At 58.6% G+C, this 18,837-nt stretch overlaps 1 protein-coding gene across 1 annotated transcript; it reads right to left on the reverse strand.

The window, feature by feature from the left end:
- Positions 1-2,047: 2,047 nt before the first annotated feature.
- DAXX (death domain associated protein) lies at positions 2,048-18,698 on the reverse strand. Its single transcript, XM_058857304.1, has 7 exons — positions 18,383-18,698; positions 17,316-17,515; positions 12,188-14,108; positions 6,994-7,169; positions 5,728-5,952; positions 4,094-4,184; positions 2,048-2,052 (listed from the first exon to the last, which is right to left on the reverse strand). The coding sequence occupies exons 1-7, from the start codon at positions 18,552-18,554 to the stop codon at positions 2,048-2,050; spliced, it is 2,790 nt and encodes a 929-aa protein (XP_058713287.1). The 5' UTR covers positions 18,555-18,698.
- Between the last annotated feature and the right edge of the window lie 139 nt (positions 18,699-18,837).

The raw sequence follows: 18,837 nt of genomic DNA on the forward strand, positions 1-18,837 counted from the left end.
ACCTCGGGCTGAACGGTCAAGATTTCCTCAAATCCAGCTGGGAAGTCCCGAATTCAGCGGGAAAATCCCTAAATTCATCCTGAAAACTCCAAATCCGGCCCGAAAACCCCTCAGGGGGGCCCCTAAACCCGCCCGCGGCAAATCTCGCGAGATCAGACGCGAAGCACCGCCGCCATCTTTGGTGAGGGCGCTTCCGCCCTCTTCTCGGGATTCAACTCCTTCCCTCACCCCTTCAAATCCAGCTGGGAAATCCCGAATTCAGCGGGAAAAAGCCGCGAAATTCATCCTGAAAACCCCAAATCCGGCCTGGAAATCCCTCAGGGGTCCCCCTAAACGCATCCAGCACTCTCACGCCGCTACCCGCGGCAAATCTCGCGAGATCAGACTTGAAGCCTCGCCGCCATCTTAGTTGAGGGCACTTCCGCCCGCTCCTCGCTGCCCACCTCGGGCTGAACGGTCAAGATTTCCTCAAATCCAGCTGGGAAATGCCGAGTTCAGCGGGAAAATCCCGAAATTCATCCTAAAAACCCCAAATCCGGCCTGAAAATCCCTCGGGGGGTCGCCCTAAACCCAGCCGCGGCAAATCTCGCGAGATCAGACGCGAAGCCCCGCCGCCATCTTGGTTAAGGGCGCTTCCGCCCTCTTCTCGGGCTCCAACTCTGTTCCCCCTCTTTAAATCCCGGTGGAAGCTGCGAAATCCATCCCAAAACGCTGGAATTGAGCTGAAATTCCTTGGAATTCAGCACAAACGCCTCAAATTCAGCCTGGAAATCCCGAATTCAGAGGAAAAAGCCCCGAAATTCATCCTAAAAACCCCAAATCCGGCCTGAAAAATCCCTCAGGGGATCGCCCTAAACGCACCCGCGGCAAATCTCGCGAGATCAGATGGGAAGCCGCCATCTTAGACCACGCCCCCTCCGGGGCCACGCCCCCTCCGAGCCACGCCCCTTAAAGGCGCCGTGTCCCCTTAAACCCCACCCCGCGCTGGTGACGTCATATCGCGACAAAAGGGGGCGTGATCGCGATTTAACCACGCCCACAAAGGGGGCGGGGCCGAGCGGGTAAACAAAAGGCGGAGTTTATTGAGGGGGAGGGGTTTAAGGGGCGGGGCTTGAGCGCGAAGGGGGCGGGGCTTGAGCGCGAAGGGGGCGTGGCCAGGCCCGGTGGGCGGGGCTAATCCGAGTCCGAGAGCACGATGATCTCCTCGGGGTCGCACTGGGTTCCCACGCTGGTCTGGGGGGGGTTTGGGGAGATTTTGGGGGGATTTTGGGGGGATTTTGGGGAGATTTGGGAGATTTGGGGGATTTTGGGGAGATTTGGGGGATTTTGGGGGAGATTTGGGGGATTTGGGGGCTCTGGAACCCCACAGAACCCCCAAAATTACCCTGAAACCCCCCCAGGGTCCCCCAAATCCCCTCCAGGACCCCCCAAATCCCCCCAAACCCTCCCAGGACCCCTCCAGGACCCCCCAAATCCCCCTGAAACCTCCCCAGGACCCCCCAAATCCCCCCCAGGACCCCCCAAATTCCCCCAGGACCCCCCAAATCCCCCCCAGGACCCCCCAAACCCTCCCAGGACCCCTCCAGAACCCCCCAAATCCCCCAGACCCCCCCCAAATTCCCCCCAGGACCCCCCAAATTCCCCCCAAGGACCCCCCAAATCCCCCTGAAACCCCCCCAGGACCTCCCAAATTCCCCCCAGGACCCCCCAAATCCCTCCAGGACCCCCCAAATCCCCCCCAAGACCCCCAAATCCCCCCCAGGACCCCCCAATTCCCCCCCAGGATCCCCCAAATCCCCCCCAGGACCCCCCAGGACCCCCCAAATCCCCCCAGGACCCCCAAATCCCCCCCCAAACCCCCCCAATCTCACCTTGCAGGCTCGGGGGGCTGCCCGGGGGGGGCTCCCCTGCGATGACGTCACCAGGTCCCCCCCGGGGGAGTCGGCTCGGGTGGAGTCGGGGAGGGGGCTGGGCCGGGGGGGAGGGGGCGAGGGGGGCACCCCCAAATCCGGCCCCTCCCCCCCCTCCGGGACCCCCCCGGGCAGCGTCAGGCTGGGGGGGGGGAGGGGCGAGGGGTTAGAGACCCCCCCAAAAACTGAGATGGGAACCCCAAAAATCCCACCCTGGAACCCCCAAAAAACTGAGATGGGAACCCCCAAAATCCCACCCTGGAACCCCAAAATCCATCTGGGAACCCCAAACTGAGATCGGAACCCCCAAAATCCCACCCTGAAACCCCAAAACTGAGATGGGAACCCCAAAAAATCCACCTGGGAACCCCAAAACTGAGATGGGAACCCCCAAAAATCCAACCAGAAACCCCCAAAATCCACCTGGGAACCCCAAAATCCCCCTGGAACCCCAAAACTGAGATGGGAACCCCAAAATCCAACCAGGAACCCCAAAACTGAGATGGGAACCCCCAAAATCCACCTGGGAACCCCAAAACTGAGATGGGAACACCAAAAATCCCCCCTGGAACCCCAAAAATCCACCTGGGAACCCCCAAAATCCACCTGGAAACCAAAACTGAGCTGGGAACCCCCAAAATCCACCTGGGAACCTCAAAATCCCACCCTGGAACCCCAAAATCCCCCCCAGAACCCCAAAACTGAGATGGGAACCCCAAAATCCCACCCTGGAACCCCAAAATCCATCTGGGAACCCCAAACTGAGATCGGAACCCCCAAAATCCCACCTTGGAACCCCAAAACTGAGATGGGAACCCCCAAAAATCCATCTGGGAACCCCAAAAATCCCCCCTGGAACCCCAAAATCCCACCAGGAACCCCAAAACTGAGATGGGAACCCCAAAAAATCCACCTGGGAACCCCAAAACTGAGATGGGAACCCCCAAAAATCCAACCAGGAACCCCAAAATCCCACCCTGGAACCCCAAAATCCCCCCAGAACCCCAAAACTGAGATGGGAACCCCCAAAATCCAACCAGGAACCCCAAAACTGAGATGGGAACCCCAAAAATCCACCTGGGAACCCAAAAATCCCACCAGAAACCCCAAACTGAGATGGGAACCCAAAAATTCCACCCTGGAACCCCAAAATCTCACCAGGAACCCCAAAACTGAGATGGGAACCCCCAAAAATCATCTGGGAACCCAAAAATCCATCTGGGAACCCCAAAATCCCCCCTGGGAAACCCAAAATACCCCTTGGAACCCTAAAACTGAGCTGGGAACCCCAAAGAATCCCACCCTGGAACCCCAAAAGTCCACCTGGAAACCCCAAAAATCCCACCAGGAACCCCAAAAATCCCACCCTGGAACCCCCAAAAATCCCACCAGGAACCCCAAACTGAGATGGGAACCCCCAAAATCCCCCTGGGAACCCCAAAATCCCACCCTGGAACCCCAAAACTGAGATGGGAACCCCAAAAATCCCACCCTGGAACCCCAAAATCCCCCTGGGAACCCCCAAAATCCCCCCTGGAACCCCAAAACTGACCTGGGAACCCCAAAAATCCACCTGGGAACCCCAAAACTGAGATGGGAACCCCAAAAATCCACCTGGGAACCCCAAAATCCCCCCTGGAACCCCAAAACTGAGATGGGAACCCCAAAAATCCACCTGGGAACCCCAAAATCCCACCAGGACCCCCCCCAGACTCTCTCAGGATCCCCCAAATCCCCCCCAGGACCCCCCAAATCCCCCCCCAGGTCCCCCAAAATCCCCCCAAATCTCCCCAGGACCCCCCAAATCCCCCCCAAATCCCCTCAGGACCCCCCAAAATCCTCCCCAAATCCCCTCAGGACCCCCCAAAATCCCCCCCAAATCCCCTCAGGACCCCCCAAAATCCCCCCCAAATCCCCCCAGGACCCCCCAAAATCCTCCCCAAATCCCCTCAGGACCCCCCAAAATCCCCCCCAAATCCCTCAGGACCCCCCAAATCCCCCCCAAATCCCCTCAGGACCCCCTAAAATCCCCCCCAAATCCCCCCAGGACCCCCCAAAATCCCCCCCAAATCCCCTAGGACCCCCCAGATCTTCCAGGACCCCCCAAAATCCCCCTCAAATCCCCCCCAGGACCCCCCAAACCCCCCCCATCCCCTCTCCCCCCCCGTGCCCCTCCCCCTCACCTGCCCCCTCCCCCTCCTCTCTCGCTCCGGCTCCGTTTGCTGGGGGGGTCCCGGGGGGGTCTCGGCCCCTCCCCCATTGAGGGAGGTGGAGCTGGGGGGGGAGGGGCGGGCCCAGGGCAGGGGGGGAGGGGAGGGGGAGGGGGAGGGGGAGGGGCGTTTCCGCCGCGGCTGGGCCGGGGGGGAGGGGGGAGGGGCGGAGGGGGAGGGGGGCGTGGCGAGGGGCGTGGCCTCGGAGGCGCCCAGGCGGGGGGAGGGGAGGGGGGAGGGGAAGGGGGAGGGGAGGGGGGAGGGGAGGGGGGAGGGGTCTCCCCGAGTCCAGGGGGAAAGTTTCGATCTCCAGCACGAAGAGCTCGGGTTTGGGGGGGGGGAGGGGCTGGGGGGGATCCCCCCCCCTCCCCCCTCGGGTGGGGGGAGGGGCAGCGCCGGGACCCCCGGATCGGCCGAACCTGGGGGGGGGAGGGGGAGGGGAGGGGGGAGGGGTTAGGGGTGGGGGAGGGGTGGGGACACACCCAGGATCCCCCAAACCCCCCCCCACCCCCCCCGGGACCCCCCAAATTCTCTTCCCGAGACCCCCAAAATCCCACCCAAGGAGCCCCAAAATCCCCCCTCGGGACCCCCCCAAAGTCACCCCCAAATTCTCCTCCTGGGACCCCCAAAATCCCCCCCTGAGGAGCCCCAAATTCACCCCCGGGGTCCCCTTGAGACCCCCCAAAAATCCCCCCCGAGGACCCCCCAAATCCATCTGGGACCCCCAAAATCCCACCTGAGACCCCCAAAATTAAACCCGGGACCCCCCAAAACCCCACCTGAGACCCCCAAATCCCTCCCAGGACCCCCAAAATCCCATCCAGGACCCCCCAAATCCCTCCCAGAACCCCCAAAATTCCTCCTGAGACCCCCAAAATTCCACCCGGGACCCCCCAAATTCCATCTTACACCCCCAAAATCCCCCCCTGAGGAGCCCCAAATTCACCTCGAGACCCCCCAAAATCCCTCCCAGGACCCCCAAAATTCCCCCCCTGAGGACCCCCAAAATTCCCCAAAAATCCCCCCAGGACCCCCAAAATCCCCCCCCAGGACCCCCCAAAATTCCCCCCCCAGGATCCCCAAAATCCCCCAAAAATTCCCCTCCAGGACCCCCCAAAATTTCCCCCGAATCCTCCCAAAAAAGCCCTCAAAGATTCCCAAAAAAATTCCCTCCCTTGGATCCAAAATTTCCCCCCCAAATCCTCCAAAGCTTCCCCAACTTCTCCCCCAAAATCCACCCAGAATTCCCAAAATTTACCCCAAAAAACCCCAGAATTCCCAAAATCCCCCCTGAATTCCCAAAATTCTCCCCAAATCCCCCCAGAATTCCCCGAATTCCCCCCAAATCCCCCCAGAATTCCAACTACTTAAAATCCCCCCAAATTTCCCAGAATTCTCCCCAAATCCCCCCAGAATTCCCGAAATTCCCCCCAGAATTCCCCAAATTTCCTCCAAATCCCCCCAAATCCCCCCAGAATTCCCCCCAAATTCCCCCCAAATCCCCCCAAAATTCCCCAAATTCCCCCCAAATCCCCCCAAAATTCCCCAAATTCCCCCCAAACCCCCCAGAATTCCCAAAATTCCCAGAATTCCCCCCAAATCCCCACCCTGCGCGCCGTGGCTTCTCTTCCTTCCTCGGCTTCCTCCTCTTCCTCCTCCTCTTCCTCCTCCGTCTCCTCTTCCTCCTTCACCTTCACCCGCCCTTCGGCCTCGGAGGATTCTCCTTCCTCTTCCTCTTCTTCTTCCTCCTCCTCCTCCTCGTCTTCTTCATCCTCCTCCTCGTCCTCTTCCTCCTCATCCTCTTCCTCCTCCTCCTCTTCCTCTTTCTTCCTCTGCCGAGAAAAGATTTGGGGGGGGGGGGGGAGAAATCCTGGTCACCATTTCCTGTTCCCGTTCCCATTTCCTGTTTGCATTTCCTGTTTGCATTTCCTGTTCCCATTTCCTGTTCCCATTTCCTGTTCCCATTTCCTGTTCCCATTTCCTGTTCCCATTTCCTGTTCCCATTCCTGTTCCTGTTCCCATTTCCTGTTCCCATTTCCTGTTCCTGTTCCTGTTCCTGTTCCCATTTCCTGTTCCCGTTCCCATTTCCTGTTCCCATTTCCTGTTCCCGTTCCCATTTCCTGTTCCCATTTCCTGTTCCTGTTCCCATTTCCTGTTCCTGTTCCTGTTCCCATTCCCATTTCCTGTTCCCATTTCCTGTTCCCATTTCCTGTTCCCATTTCCTGTTCCTGTTCCCATTTCCTGTTCCCGTTCCCATTTCCTGTTCCCATTTCCTGTTCCTGTTCCCATTTCCTGTTCCTGTTCCTGTTCCCATTCCCATTTCCTGTTCCCATTTCCTGTTCCCATTTCCTGTTCCTGTTCCTGTTCCCATTTCCCATTTCCTGTTCCCATTTCCTGTTCCCATTTCCTGTTCCCATTTCCTGTTCCTGTTCCTGTTCCCATTTCCCATTTCCTGTTCCCATTTCCTGTTCCCATTTCCTGTTCCCATTTCCTGTTCCTGTTCCCATTTCCTGTTCCCATTTCCTGTTCCTGTTCCTGTTCCCATTTCCCGTTCCAATTTCCAGTTCCCACCTTGTTCCTGGCTGTTCTCTCCTGTTCCCGTTCCCATTCCCGTTGTTTCCCGTTCCCATTCCCGTTGTTTCCCGTTCCCATTCCCGTTGTTTCCCGTTCCCATTCCCGTTGTTCCCGTTGTTCCCGGCCGCTCTCCTCCGTTCCCGTTCCCATTCCCGTTGTTTCCGTTCCCGTTGTTTCCCGTTCCCATTCCCGCTGTTTCCCGTTGTTGTTTCCCCACCTTGTTCCCGGCCGCTCTCCTCCGTTCCCATTCCCGTTGTTTCCCATTCCCATTCCCGTTGTTTCCCGTTGTTGTTCCCCACCTTGTTCCCGGCCGCTCTCCTCCGTTCCCGTTTCCTGCCGCTCTCCTCCATCTCCTGGCTGCGTTCCTGCCGCTGCGCGAAGCGGGCGATGACGTCGTCCAGCCGGGCCAGGGCCAGGCGCCGGTTCCGCCGCAGCCGCTGCGCCAGCTCGGGATCCGACAGCGCCGGGTCCGTCCCTGCCGGGGAAATCCCGGATACGGCTCCCTCATCCCGCTTTTCCCCCTTTTTACCCGGATTTCCTCGTTTCTCTGCCCATTATCCCATTTTCCCACCATTTCCCGCTTTTATTCTCCGTTTTTCCACTTTTTACCCCGTTTTCCCACCCTTTTCTCACCATTTTTCCACATTTATCCTCCGTTTTTCCCGGTTTTATCCCATTTTTCTTGCCCATTATCCCGTTTTTCCACTTTTGTTCTCCATTTTTCCCCTTTTTACCCCGTTTTCCTGCCCATTATCCCGTTTTTCCACGTTTATTTTCCATTTTTCCCTTTTTACCCCGTTTTCCCCCCATTTTCTCACCATTTTTCCACGTTTATCCTCCGTTTTTCCCGTTTTTATCCCATTTTCTTGCCCATTATCCTGCTTTTCCACTTTTATTCTCCGTTTTTCCACTTTTTACCCCGTTTTCCTGCTCCTTATCCCATTTTCCCACCATTTTTCCAGGTTTATTCTCCATTTTCCCATTTTTACCCCATTTTCCTGCCCATTATCCCATTTTTCCACCATTTTCCCACATTTATTCTCAGTTTTTCCCATTTTTACCCCATTTTCCTGCCTCTTACCCCGTTCTTCCACATTTTTTCTCCATTTTTTCCCATTTTTACCCATTTTCCTGCCCCTTATCCCGTTTTTTCACCATTTTCCCACATTTATTCTCAGTTTTTCCCGTTTTTCCCATTTTCCTGCTCCTTATCCCATTTTTCCACCGTTTTTTTCCACTTATCCTGCGTTTTTCTCGTTTTTACCCCATTTTCCTGCCCCTTATCCCATTTTCCCATGTTTATTCTCCGTTTTTCCTGTTTTTCCCGTTTTCCTGCCCATTATTCCATTTTCCCACCATTTTCCAGGTTTATTCTCCATTTTTCCCATTTTTATCCCGTTTTTCTGCACACTATCCTGTTTTCCACCATTTATTCTCCATTTTTCCATTTTTCACCCCATTTTCCTGCCCATTATCCCATTTTCCCACCATTTCTCGCTTTTATTCTCCGTTTTTCCACTTTTTACCCCGTTTTCCCACCGTTTTTCTCACCATTTTTCCACGTTTATCCATTTCTCCCGTTTTTACCCCGTTTTCTTGCCCATTATCCTGTTTTCCACTTTTTTCCCCATTTTCCTGCCCATTATCCCATTTTTCCACCATTTCCCCACGTTTTTTCTCCATTTTTACCGTTTTCCAACCCCTTACCTGTTCTTCCACATTTTTCTCCATTTTCCCGTTTTACTCCATTTTCTTGCTCCTCATCCCGTTTTTCCACGTTTATCCTCCATTTTCCCCCTTTTTACCCCATTTTCCTGTCCCTTATCCCATTTTTTCACCATTTTCCCACATTTATTCTCCATTTTTCCTGTTTTTACCCCATTTCCTTGTCCATTATTCCATTTTCCCAATATTTTCCCACGTTTATTAATTTTTCCCCTTTTTACCCCCGTTTTCCCACCCATTTTCTCAGCATTTTTCCACATTTATCCTCCGTTTTTCCCGTTTTTATCCCATTTTCTTGCCCATTATCCCGTTTTTCCACTTTTATTCTCCGTTTTTCCACTTTTCTCCCCGTTTTTTTTGCCCATTATCCCGTTTTTCCACTTTTATTCTCCATTTTTCCCCTTTTTACCCCATTTTCCTGCCCATTATCCCATTTTCCACCGTTTTCTCACCATTTTTCCACATTTATTCTCAATTTTTCCCGTTTTTACCCCATTTTCCTGCCCCTTTTCCCATTTTCCACCATTTTCCCACATTTATTCTCAATGTCTCCCATTTTTACCCCATTTTCCTGCCCCTTACCCTGTTTTTCCAGGGTTTTCCACATTTATTCTCAGTTTTTCCCATTTTTACCCCATTTTCCTGCCTCTTACCCCATTCTTCCACATTTTTTCTCCATTTTCCCCATTTTTACCCGTTTTCCTGCCCCTTACCCCGTTTTTCCACGTTTTTTCTCCATTTTCCCCATTTTTACCCCATTTTCCTGCCCATTATCCCATTTTTCCACCATTTTTTTCCATTTATCCTGCATTTTTCCCGTTTTTACCCCATTTTCCTGCCTCTTACCCCATTCCTCCACGTTTTTTCTCCGTTTTTCCCATTTTTACCCCGTTTTCCTGCCCCTCATCCCATTTTTTCAGCTTTTATCCTGCACTTTTCCCATTTCCTGCCCCGTTTTCCTGCCCCTCATCCCATTTTCCCACCATTTCCCCACATTTATCCTGCATTTTTCCCCTTTTCCACCCCTTTTTCCTGCCCCTCATCCCGTTTTTTTCCCCAGTTTTTCCCATTTCCTGCCCTGTTTTCCTGCCAGTTTTCTCCCTCCCGTTCTCTGCCATTCCCCATTTCCATTCCCACATTCCCAATCCCACATTCCCATTCCCACATTCCCAATCCTACATTCCAATTCCCACATTCCAATTCCCATCTCTCACCAGGTCGACACTGATCCGTGAGGCGGCTCCCGAAGTTGTGGACAATTCCCAATCCACATTCCCAATTCCACATTCCCATTCCACATTCCATTCCACATTCCATTCCACATTCCCATTCCCAATTCCCATTCCCACATTCCCATTCCCAGGTCGATATTGATCCCTGAGGTGGCTCCTGAAGTTGTGGACAATTCCCAATCCCACACAATCCTCACATTCCCACATTCCCAATCCCACATTCCCAACGCCATTCCCACTCCTCACCAGGTCAATATTGATCCGTGAGGTGGCTCCCGAAGTTGTGGACAATTCCCAATCCCACATTCCCAATTCCCAATTCCCAATTCCCAATCCCATTCCCGCTCCTCACCAGGTCGATACTGATCCATGAGGTGGCTCCCAAAGTTGTACACAATTCCCAATCCCACATTCCCAATCCCACATTCCCAATTCCCACATTCCCAATTCCCACATTCCAATTCCCACATTCCCAATCCCACATTCCCAATCCCACATTCCCAATCCCATTCCCATCTCTCACCAGGTCGATATTGATCCGTGAGGTGGCTCCCGAAGTTGTGGACAATTCCCAATCCCACATTCCCAATCCCACATTCCCATTACCAGGTCGATATTAATTTGTGAGGTGACTCCCGAAGTTGTACACGGTTCCCAATCCCATTCCCACATTCCCAATCCCCACATTCCCATCACCAGGCTGATATTGATCCATGAGGTGGCTCCCGAAGTTGTGGACAATTCCCAATCCCATTCCCACATTCCCAATCCCACATTCCCACATTCCCATTCCCAATCCCACATTTCCAATCCCACATTCCCAATCCCATTCCCACATTCCCAATCCCATTCCCGCTCCTCACCAGGTCGATATTGATCCGTGAGGTGACTCCCGAAGTTGTACACGGTTCCCAATCCCATTCCCACATTCCCAATCCCCACATTCCCATTCCCACATTCCCAATCCCATTCCCATCTCTCACCAGGTCGATATTGATCCGTGAGGTGGCTCCCGAAGTTGTGGACAATTCCCACATTCCCACATTCCCATTCCCACATTCCCAATCCCACATTCCCATTCCCACATTCCCATTACCGGGCCGGTACTGATCTGTGAGGTGACTCCCGAAGTTGCAGACCAGGTCCAGGTGTCTCCTCTCCTGGAGCCGGTTCCCCACCTCCCTGAACCCCCAATTCCCAATCCCACATTCCCAATCCTCACATTCCCAATCCCACATTCCCAATCCCAATCCCAATCCCACATTCCCAATCCCATTCCCGCTCCTCACCAGGCCGGTACTGATCCGTGAGGTGGCTCCCGAAGTTGTGGACAATTCCCAATCCCACATTCCCAATTCCCACATTCCCAATTCCCATATTCCCAATTCCCACATTCCCAATCCCACATTCCCAATTCCCACATTCCCAATTCCCACATTCCCAATCCCACATTCCCAATCCCATTCCCATCTCTCACCAGGCCGATATTGATCCGTGAGGTGACTCCTGAAGTTGTGGACAATTCCCAATCCCACATTCCCAATTCCATTCCCACATTCCCAATCCCATTCCCATCTCTCACCCGGCCGATATTGATCCGTGAGGTGACTCCCGAAGTTGTAGACAATTCCAAATTCCCAATTCCCAATTCCCAATTCCCACATTCCCAATTCCCACATTCCCAATCCCACATTTCCACATTCCCATCACCGGGCTGATATTGATCCGTGAGGTGACTCTGGAAGTTGTGGACAATTCCCAATTCCCACAATTCCCAATCCCACATTCCAATTCCCATCTCTCACCAGGCCGGTACTGATCTGTGAGGTGGCTCCCAAAGTTGTGGACAATTCCCATTCCCACATTCCCAATCTCACATTCCCATTACCAGGTCGATATTAATTTGTGAGGTGACTCCCGAAGTTGTACACGGTTCCCAATCCCAATCCCACATTCCCAATCCCACATTCCCATTACCGGGTCGATACTGATCCGTGAGGTGACTCCCGAAGTTGTAGACCAGGTCCAGGTGCCTCCTCTCCTGGAGCCGCTTCCCAACCTCCCTGAACCCCCAATTCCCAATTCCCAATCCCACATTCCCACATTCCCAATCCCAATCCCACATTCCCAATCCCACATTCCCATTACCAGGCCGGTACTGATCCGTGAGGTGACTCCCGAAGTTGTAGACCAGGTCCAGGTGTCTCCTCTCCTGGAGCCGCTTCCCCACTCCCTGAACCCCCAATTCCCAATCCCACATTCCCAATCCCACATTCCCAATCCCACATTCCTGTGATTCCCAATCCCAATCCCACATTCCCAATCCCATTCCCGCTCCTCACCAGGCCGGTACTGATCCGTGAGGTGGCTCCCGAAGTTGTAGACCAGGTCCAGGTGCCTCCTCTCCTGGAGCCGGTTCCCCACCTCCCTGAACCCCCAATTCCCAATCCCACATTCCCAATCCCACATTCCCAATCCCATTTCCATGATTCCCAATCCCATTTCCATGATTCCCAATCCCATTCCCGCTCCTCACCAGGCCGGTACTGATCCGTGAGGTGACTCCCGAAGTTGTAGACCAGGTCCAGGTGCCTCCTCTCCTGGAGCCGGTTCCCCACCTCCCTGAAGGCCTCCTGGGCCATGTTCTCCATCTGCCGCCGGCCCAGCCCCAGCCCGTGGCGCGCGCTGGCGCCGCGGATCTCGCGCAGGATGTCGGAGTAGTCGGGGAAGGCGTCGGGCCGGTTGATGAAGCGCTCGATGCCGCGGTTGACCTCGGGGTAGCGCGTGCCGCGGAAGCGGATGCGCTGCTCCAGCACGCGCCCCGTCAGGCTGGAGCAGCGCTTGAGCTGGCAGAGGCGGCGGAAGATGCGCATCATGCGCCGCTTCAGCCGGTTCTCCTGCAGGTACGGGGAGTCGGCGCTGTCCAGCTCGGCCAGGTCCAGCTCCCGCTCCTGCAGCCGCCGGATCTCGGCCGCGTACACCCGCAGCAGGTGCTCCAGGTGCCGGATCTGCCGCCGGGAACCGCCCGGAGCCGCCGGCGGAGAACCAGAGGGCTCCTGGGGAGAGGGGAGGGGGCGGCGGGAGGAGGGGGAGGAGGGGCGGGAGGAGGCGCTGGGATACTGGGAGGGGGCGCTGGGATACTGGGAGGGGGCGCTGGGATACTGGGACGGAGCCTTGGGATGCTGGGATGAAGCGTTCGGATACTGGGATGGAACCTTGGGATGCTGGGATGAAGCCTTGGGATACTGGGATGGGGCACTGGGATCGTTGGGATACTGGGATGGAGCACTGGGATACTGGGATGAAGCGTTGGGATACTGGGATGGGGCACTGGGATACTGGGATGGGGCACTGGGATACTGGGATGGGGCACTGGGATACTGGGATGGGGCACTGGGATACTGGGATGAAGCGTTGGGATACTGGGATGGGGCACTGGGATACTGGGATGGGGCACTGGGATACTGGGATGGGGCACTGGGATCGTTGGGATACTGGGAAGAGCCCCCGGAGCGCGGAGGAGAAGCCGAGGGGCACTGGGAGGAGCCCTCGGGATACTGGGATGAACTGGTGGGCTGCTGGGATGAGTCCCCAGAGGGATACTGGGATGAACTGGGGGGATACTGGGATGAACTGGGGGGATACTGGGATGAACTGGGAGGATACTGGGATGAACTGGGGGGATACTGGGATGAGCTGGGGGGATACTGGTTTGAACTGGTGGCACACTGGGACGGCTGCCCCGAGTCCTGCTCCGGCCCGGCGCCGTCGTGGGACCGGGAGCTTCCGTCGGGAAACTGGGATGAACTGGGAGGAAACTGGGATGAACTGGGAGGAAACTGGGATGAGCCATCGGGACACTGGGCTGCTCCGTCAGGATACTGGGACGAGCCGTCGGGATACTGGGATGAACTGGGGCGATACTGGGACGCTCCGTGGGGATACTGGGACTCTCCAGGGGAACACTGGGGCTCTCCGTGATTCTCCCGGAATTCTGGATGGTTCTGTTGGAATTCCGGGCGGTTCTGTTGGAATTCCGGATGGTTCTGTTGGAATTCTGGGTGGTTCTGTTGGAATTCCGGGCGGTTCTGTTGGAATTCCGGGTGGTTCTCCCGGTGTTCCGGATGGTTCTCCCGGTGTTCCGGATGGTTCTCCCGGTGTTCCGGATGGTTCTCCCGGTGTTCCGGGTGGTTCTCCCGGCGTTGCGTGCGGCCGTCGCGGGGTTCCCGCAGCGGGAGGCGGCGCCGCAGCGCCCGCGCCTTCAGCTCGGTGCAGAGCTCGTTGATGTAGACGTAAACCTTGCGGCGCCGGCCCCGCACGCGCCGCAGCAGCCGGCCCAGAATGTTCCGGAACTCGGCCGAGCCGCGGAAGTCGGGGCGGGCGCGGAGGTGGCGCGAGGAGAGGAAGGGCAGCACCTCGGGGTGGTCCCGGGTCAGCGGAGCGCACAGGGACAGGAACTGCGGGGACAGCAGAGGGGACGGTCACACCTGGGGACACACCTGGGGACAGCTCGGGACACACCTGGGACACCTGGGGACACACCTGGGGACACCTGGGGACAGCTGGGGACACCTGGGGACGCCTGAGATACACCTGGGGACACCTGGAGACAGCTGGGACACACCTGGGACACCTGGGGACACCTCAAACACACCTGGGACACCTGGGGACACACCTGGGACAGCTCAAACACAGTTGGGACACCTCAAACACAGCTGGGGACACCTGGGGACACACCTGGGACACCTGGGGACAGCTGGGGACACCTCAAACACAGCTGGGGACACACCTGGGACAGCTCAAACACACCTGGGGACACACCTGGGGACACCTGGGACACCTGGGACACCTGGGGACACACCTGGGACAGCTCAAACACACCTGGGACACCTGGGACAGCTGGGGACACACCTGGGACACACCTGGGGACACCTCAAACACACCTGGGGACACACCTGGGGACACCTGGGGACACACCTGGGACAGCTGGGACAGCTGGGACACACCTGGGACAGCTCAAACACACCTGGGGACACACCTGGACACACCTGGGGACAGCTGGAGACACACCTGGGACAGCTGAGACACACCTGGGGACACCTCAAACACACCTGGGACACCTCAAACACACCTGGGACACCTCAAACACAGCTGGGGACACCTGGGGACACACCTGGACACACCTGGGGACAGCTGGGGACAGCTGGGGACAGCTGGGGACACACCTGGGGACACCTGGGGACACCTCAAACACACTTGGGACAGCTGGACAGACCTGGGGACAGCTCAAACACACTGGGGACACCTGGGGACACCTGGGGACACCTGGGGACAGCTCAAACACACCTAGGACACCTGGACACACCTGGGGACACCTGGGGACACCTGGGGACACCTCAAACATGGCTGGGGACGCCTGGGGACACACCTGGGACACCTGGGGACAGCTGGGGACACACCTGGGACACCTGGGGACACCTGGGGACAGCTGGGGACACCTCAAACACAGCTGGGGACAGTTGGGGACAGCTGGGGGTACCTGAGACCTGACTGGGGACACACCTGGGACACACCTGAGCACACCTGGGGACACCTGGGGACACCTGGAAGTACCTGGGGCACACCTGAGACCTGACTGGGGACACACCCAGGGCACACCTGAGCACACCTGGGGACACCTGAGCACACCTGGGGACACCTGAGCACACCTGGGGACAGCTGGGGACACCTGAGGGTGTCTGGGACAAAACTGGGGGCACCTGGATACACCCGGCTAAACCTGGGACATACCTGGGGACACCCAAGGCACAACTGAGGACACACCTGGAAACAGCCTGACACACCTGGGGACACCTGGACACACCTGAAACCTGACCGGGGACACACCCAGGGAACACCTGGGGGTACCTGGGGCACACCTGGGGACACCTGGGGCACACCTGGGATCACTTTGGACACACCTGGGGACACCTGGATACACCTGGGATCACTTTGAGCACACCCAGGGCACACCCAGGGCACACCTGGGGCACACCCAGGACACACCTGGGGACATCCAGGGCACACCTGGACACACCTGGGGACACCTGGAAAAACCTGAGACCTGACCGGGGATACACCCAGGACACACCTGGGGACACCTGGGGGTACCTCAAACACACCTGGGGTACGCCTCGGGACACCTGGGGGTACCTGGGGCACACCTGAGACACACCTGGGCACACCTGGACACACCTGGGGCACATGTGGGGACACCTCAAACACACCTGGGGACACAGCTGGGGTACACCTGGGACACACCCAAGGCAGAGCTGGGAACACCTGGGGGTATCTGGGGGTACCTGGGGCACACCTGGGGACACGTGGACACACCTGGGGCACACCTGGGGACACACCCAAGGCAGAGCTGGGGACACCTGGGGGTATCTGGGGGTACCTGGGGACACCTGGACACACCTGGAACCTGACTGGGGGACACACCTGGGACACACCTGGGACACACCTGGGACACACCCAGGACACACCTGGGGGTACCTGGGGCACACCTGGGGACACCTGGAGCACACCCAGGACACACCTGGACACACCTGGGGACACCTGGGAGTACCTGGACACACCTGAAACCTGACTGGGGACACACCCAGGGAACACCTGGGGCACACCTGGGGGTACCTGGGGACACCTGAGACCTGACTGGGGACACCTGGGACACACCTGGGGACACCTGGGGGTACCTGGACACACCTGAAACCTGACTGGGACACACCCAGGGAACACCTGGGGACACCTGGGGACACCTGAGACCTGACTGGGGACACACCTGGGACACACCTGGGGACACCTGGGGGTATCTGGGAGTACCTGGGGCACATCTGGACACACCTGGGGACACCTCAAACACACCTGGACACACCTGGACACACCTGGGGACACCTGGATCACACCCAGGACACACCTGGGGACACCTGGACACACCTGAAACCTGACTGGGGACACACCCAGGAACACCTGGGGGTACCTGGGGACACCTGGGGACACCTGAGACCTGACAGAGGACACACCCAGGACACACCTGGGGACACCTGGGGACACCTGGGGACACCTGGACACACCTGGGGTCAATTTGGACACACCTGGACACACCTGAAACCTGACTGGGGACACCTGGGATCACTTTGGACACACATGGGGGTACCTGGACACACCTGAAACCTGACTGGGACACACCTGGGGACACCTGGGGGTACCTGGACACACCCAGGACACACCTGAAACCTGACTGGGACACACCCAGGAACACCTGGGGACACCTGGACACACCTGGGGGTACCTGGGGACACCTGGGGCACATCTGGACACACCTGGGGACACCTCAAACACACCCAGGACACACCTTGAGCACACCTGGGGACACCTGGGGGTACCTGGGGTCACTTTGGACACACCTGGACACACCTGGGGACACCTCAAACACACCTGGGACACACCTGGACACACCTGGATCACACCCAGGACACACCTCAGACACACCTGGACACACCTGGGGGGGCTCAGGTCCCCTCCCCCCCCCCCTCACCTTTCAGAACAGCCCCTCCCCCCTCCTGGCCCCTCCCCCTCCCGGCCCCTCCCCCCTCCTGGCCCCTCCCCCCGCCCCTCCCCCTCACCTCCTGGAACAGCCGCTCGTTCTCCTCCCAGAAGGCCCCGCCCCTCCCCCCCCCGGCCCCGTTCTGGGGGTTCCCCCCCGGCGGTGGGGGAGGGGCGGGGCTGGGGGCGGGGCCTCGCGGAGGCTCCTCCTCCTCCTCCTCCTCGTCATCCAGGACGATGATTGGCTGCGGGGGGGCGGCCATGGGGGCTGGGGAGGGACCTGGGGGGAGGGGGGAGGGGAGGGGGGAGGGGTTAGGGCGAGGAGACCCCGCCCCCAAAATAACCCCGGGGTTCCCCTCCCCCACCCCAAAAATAACCCCGGGGTTCCCCTCCCCCACCCCACTCGAGATTCCCCTCCCCCACCCCTGGGGATTCCCCTCCCCCACCCCAAATTAACCCGGGAATCCCCTCCCCCCCCCCCCCCGGGGTTCCCCTCCCCCACCCCTGAGGATTCCCCTCCCCCACCCCAAATTAACCCGGGATTCCCCTCCCCCACCCCTCGGGGATTCCCCTCCCCCACCCCTCGGGGTTCCCCTCCCCCACCCCAAATTAACCCGGGATTCCCCTCCCCCACCCCTCGGGGATTCCCCTCCCCCACCCCCCGGGGATTCCCCTCCCCCCCCCAATTCTGCCCCGCCCCCCCCCAAATTTCCCCTCCAGCCCCAACTTCCGCCTTCCCCTCCCCCCCCTCCCCCTCAGAATCCCCCCCTCCCCTCCCCCCCCGCCCCTCCCCCCCCTCCGGAGCTCCCAAACTCCCCCAATTTCCCTTTTCCCCCCCAAAACTCCCCCTCCCCTCCCCCTCCCGCACCCCCCCACCCCAATTCCCGCCTCCCCTCCCCCTCCCGCCCCCTTCGGCCCCCAAAATCCCCCCGAAATCTCCCAAAAATTCCCCAAATCCCCCCAAAATCCCCCAAATCCTCCCCTCCCCCCCCCCCCCAGGCCGGGATTTGCCCGAATCCCCCCGATTTCTCCCCAAAACCCCCCCGCGCCCCCCCCTCCCCTCACGCTTCGGCCCCGCCCCCTCCCGCTCAGGCCCCGCCCCCCGGCCCCGCCCCCCCCGGTTGGCCCCGCCCCTTCCCGCGCTCACCGGGCCCGCGCGGCTCCTCTGGCGCCGCCGCCACCGAGCGGCCGCGAGCGCCCAACGCGCAGGACCGGAAGCGCCGCCCCGCGCCGGCCCGGCCGAGAGGGCGCCGCCATGACACCGTACAAAGAAAGGGGCGGGGCCAACGCCGCCGACCAATGGCGTCCCTCCGCCTCATCCGGGTACCGGCGCCGCCGAGCCGGCCGCCGCCATCTTAACGCGCGCCACGCCCCGAGACCCCGCCCCTTTAACCCTCGCGGCCCCGCGCGGATTTGCGGGGGATTTTCGGCGTTCCCGGTGCCGCTCGAGGCGGGGAAGCGGCCGCCGGTGCCGCGCCATCTCGGGGTGAGGAGGGAAGGCGGCGCCGCGCAGGCGCGGAGGAGGAGCGGGAAGATGGCGGCGGTACGGCGGCCGCGAGGGGCCGCGCCCCGTAGGGCGAAGGCGCGGCAAGATGGAGGCCG

The sequence above is a fragment of the Poecile atricapillus genome, chromosome 26 (assembly GCF_030490865.1).
Source record: "Poecile atricapillus isolate bPoeAtr1 chromosome 26, bPoeAtr1.hap1, whole genome shotgun sequence".
Lineage (NCBI taxonomy): Eukaryota > Metazoa > Chordata > Aves > Passeriformes > Paridae > Poecile > Poecile atricapillus.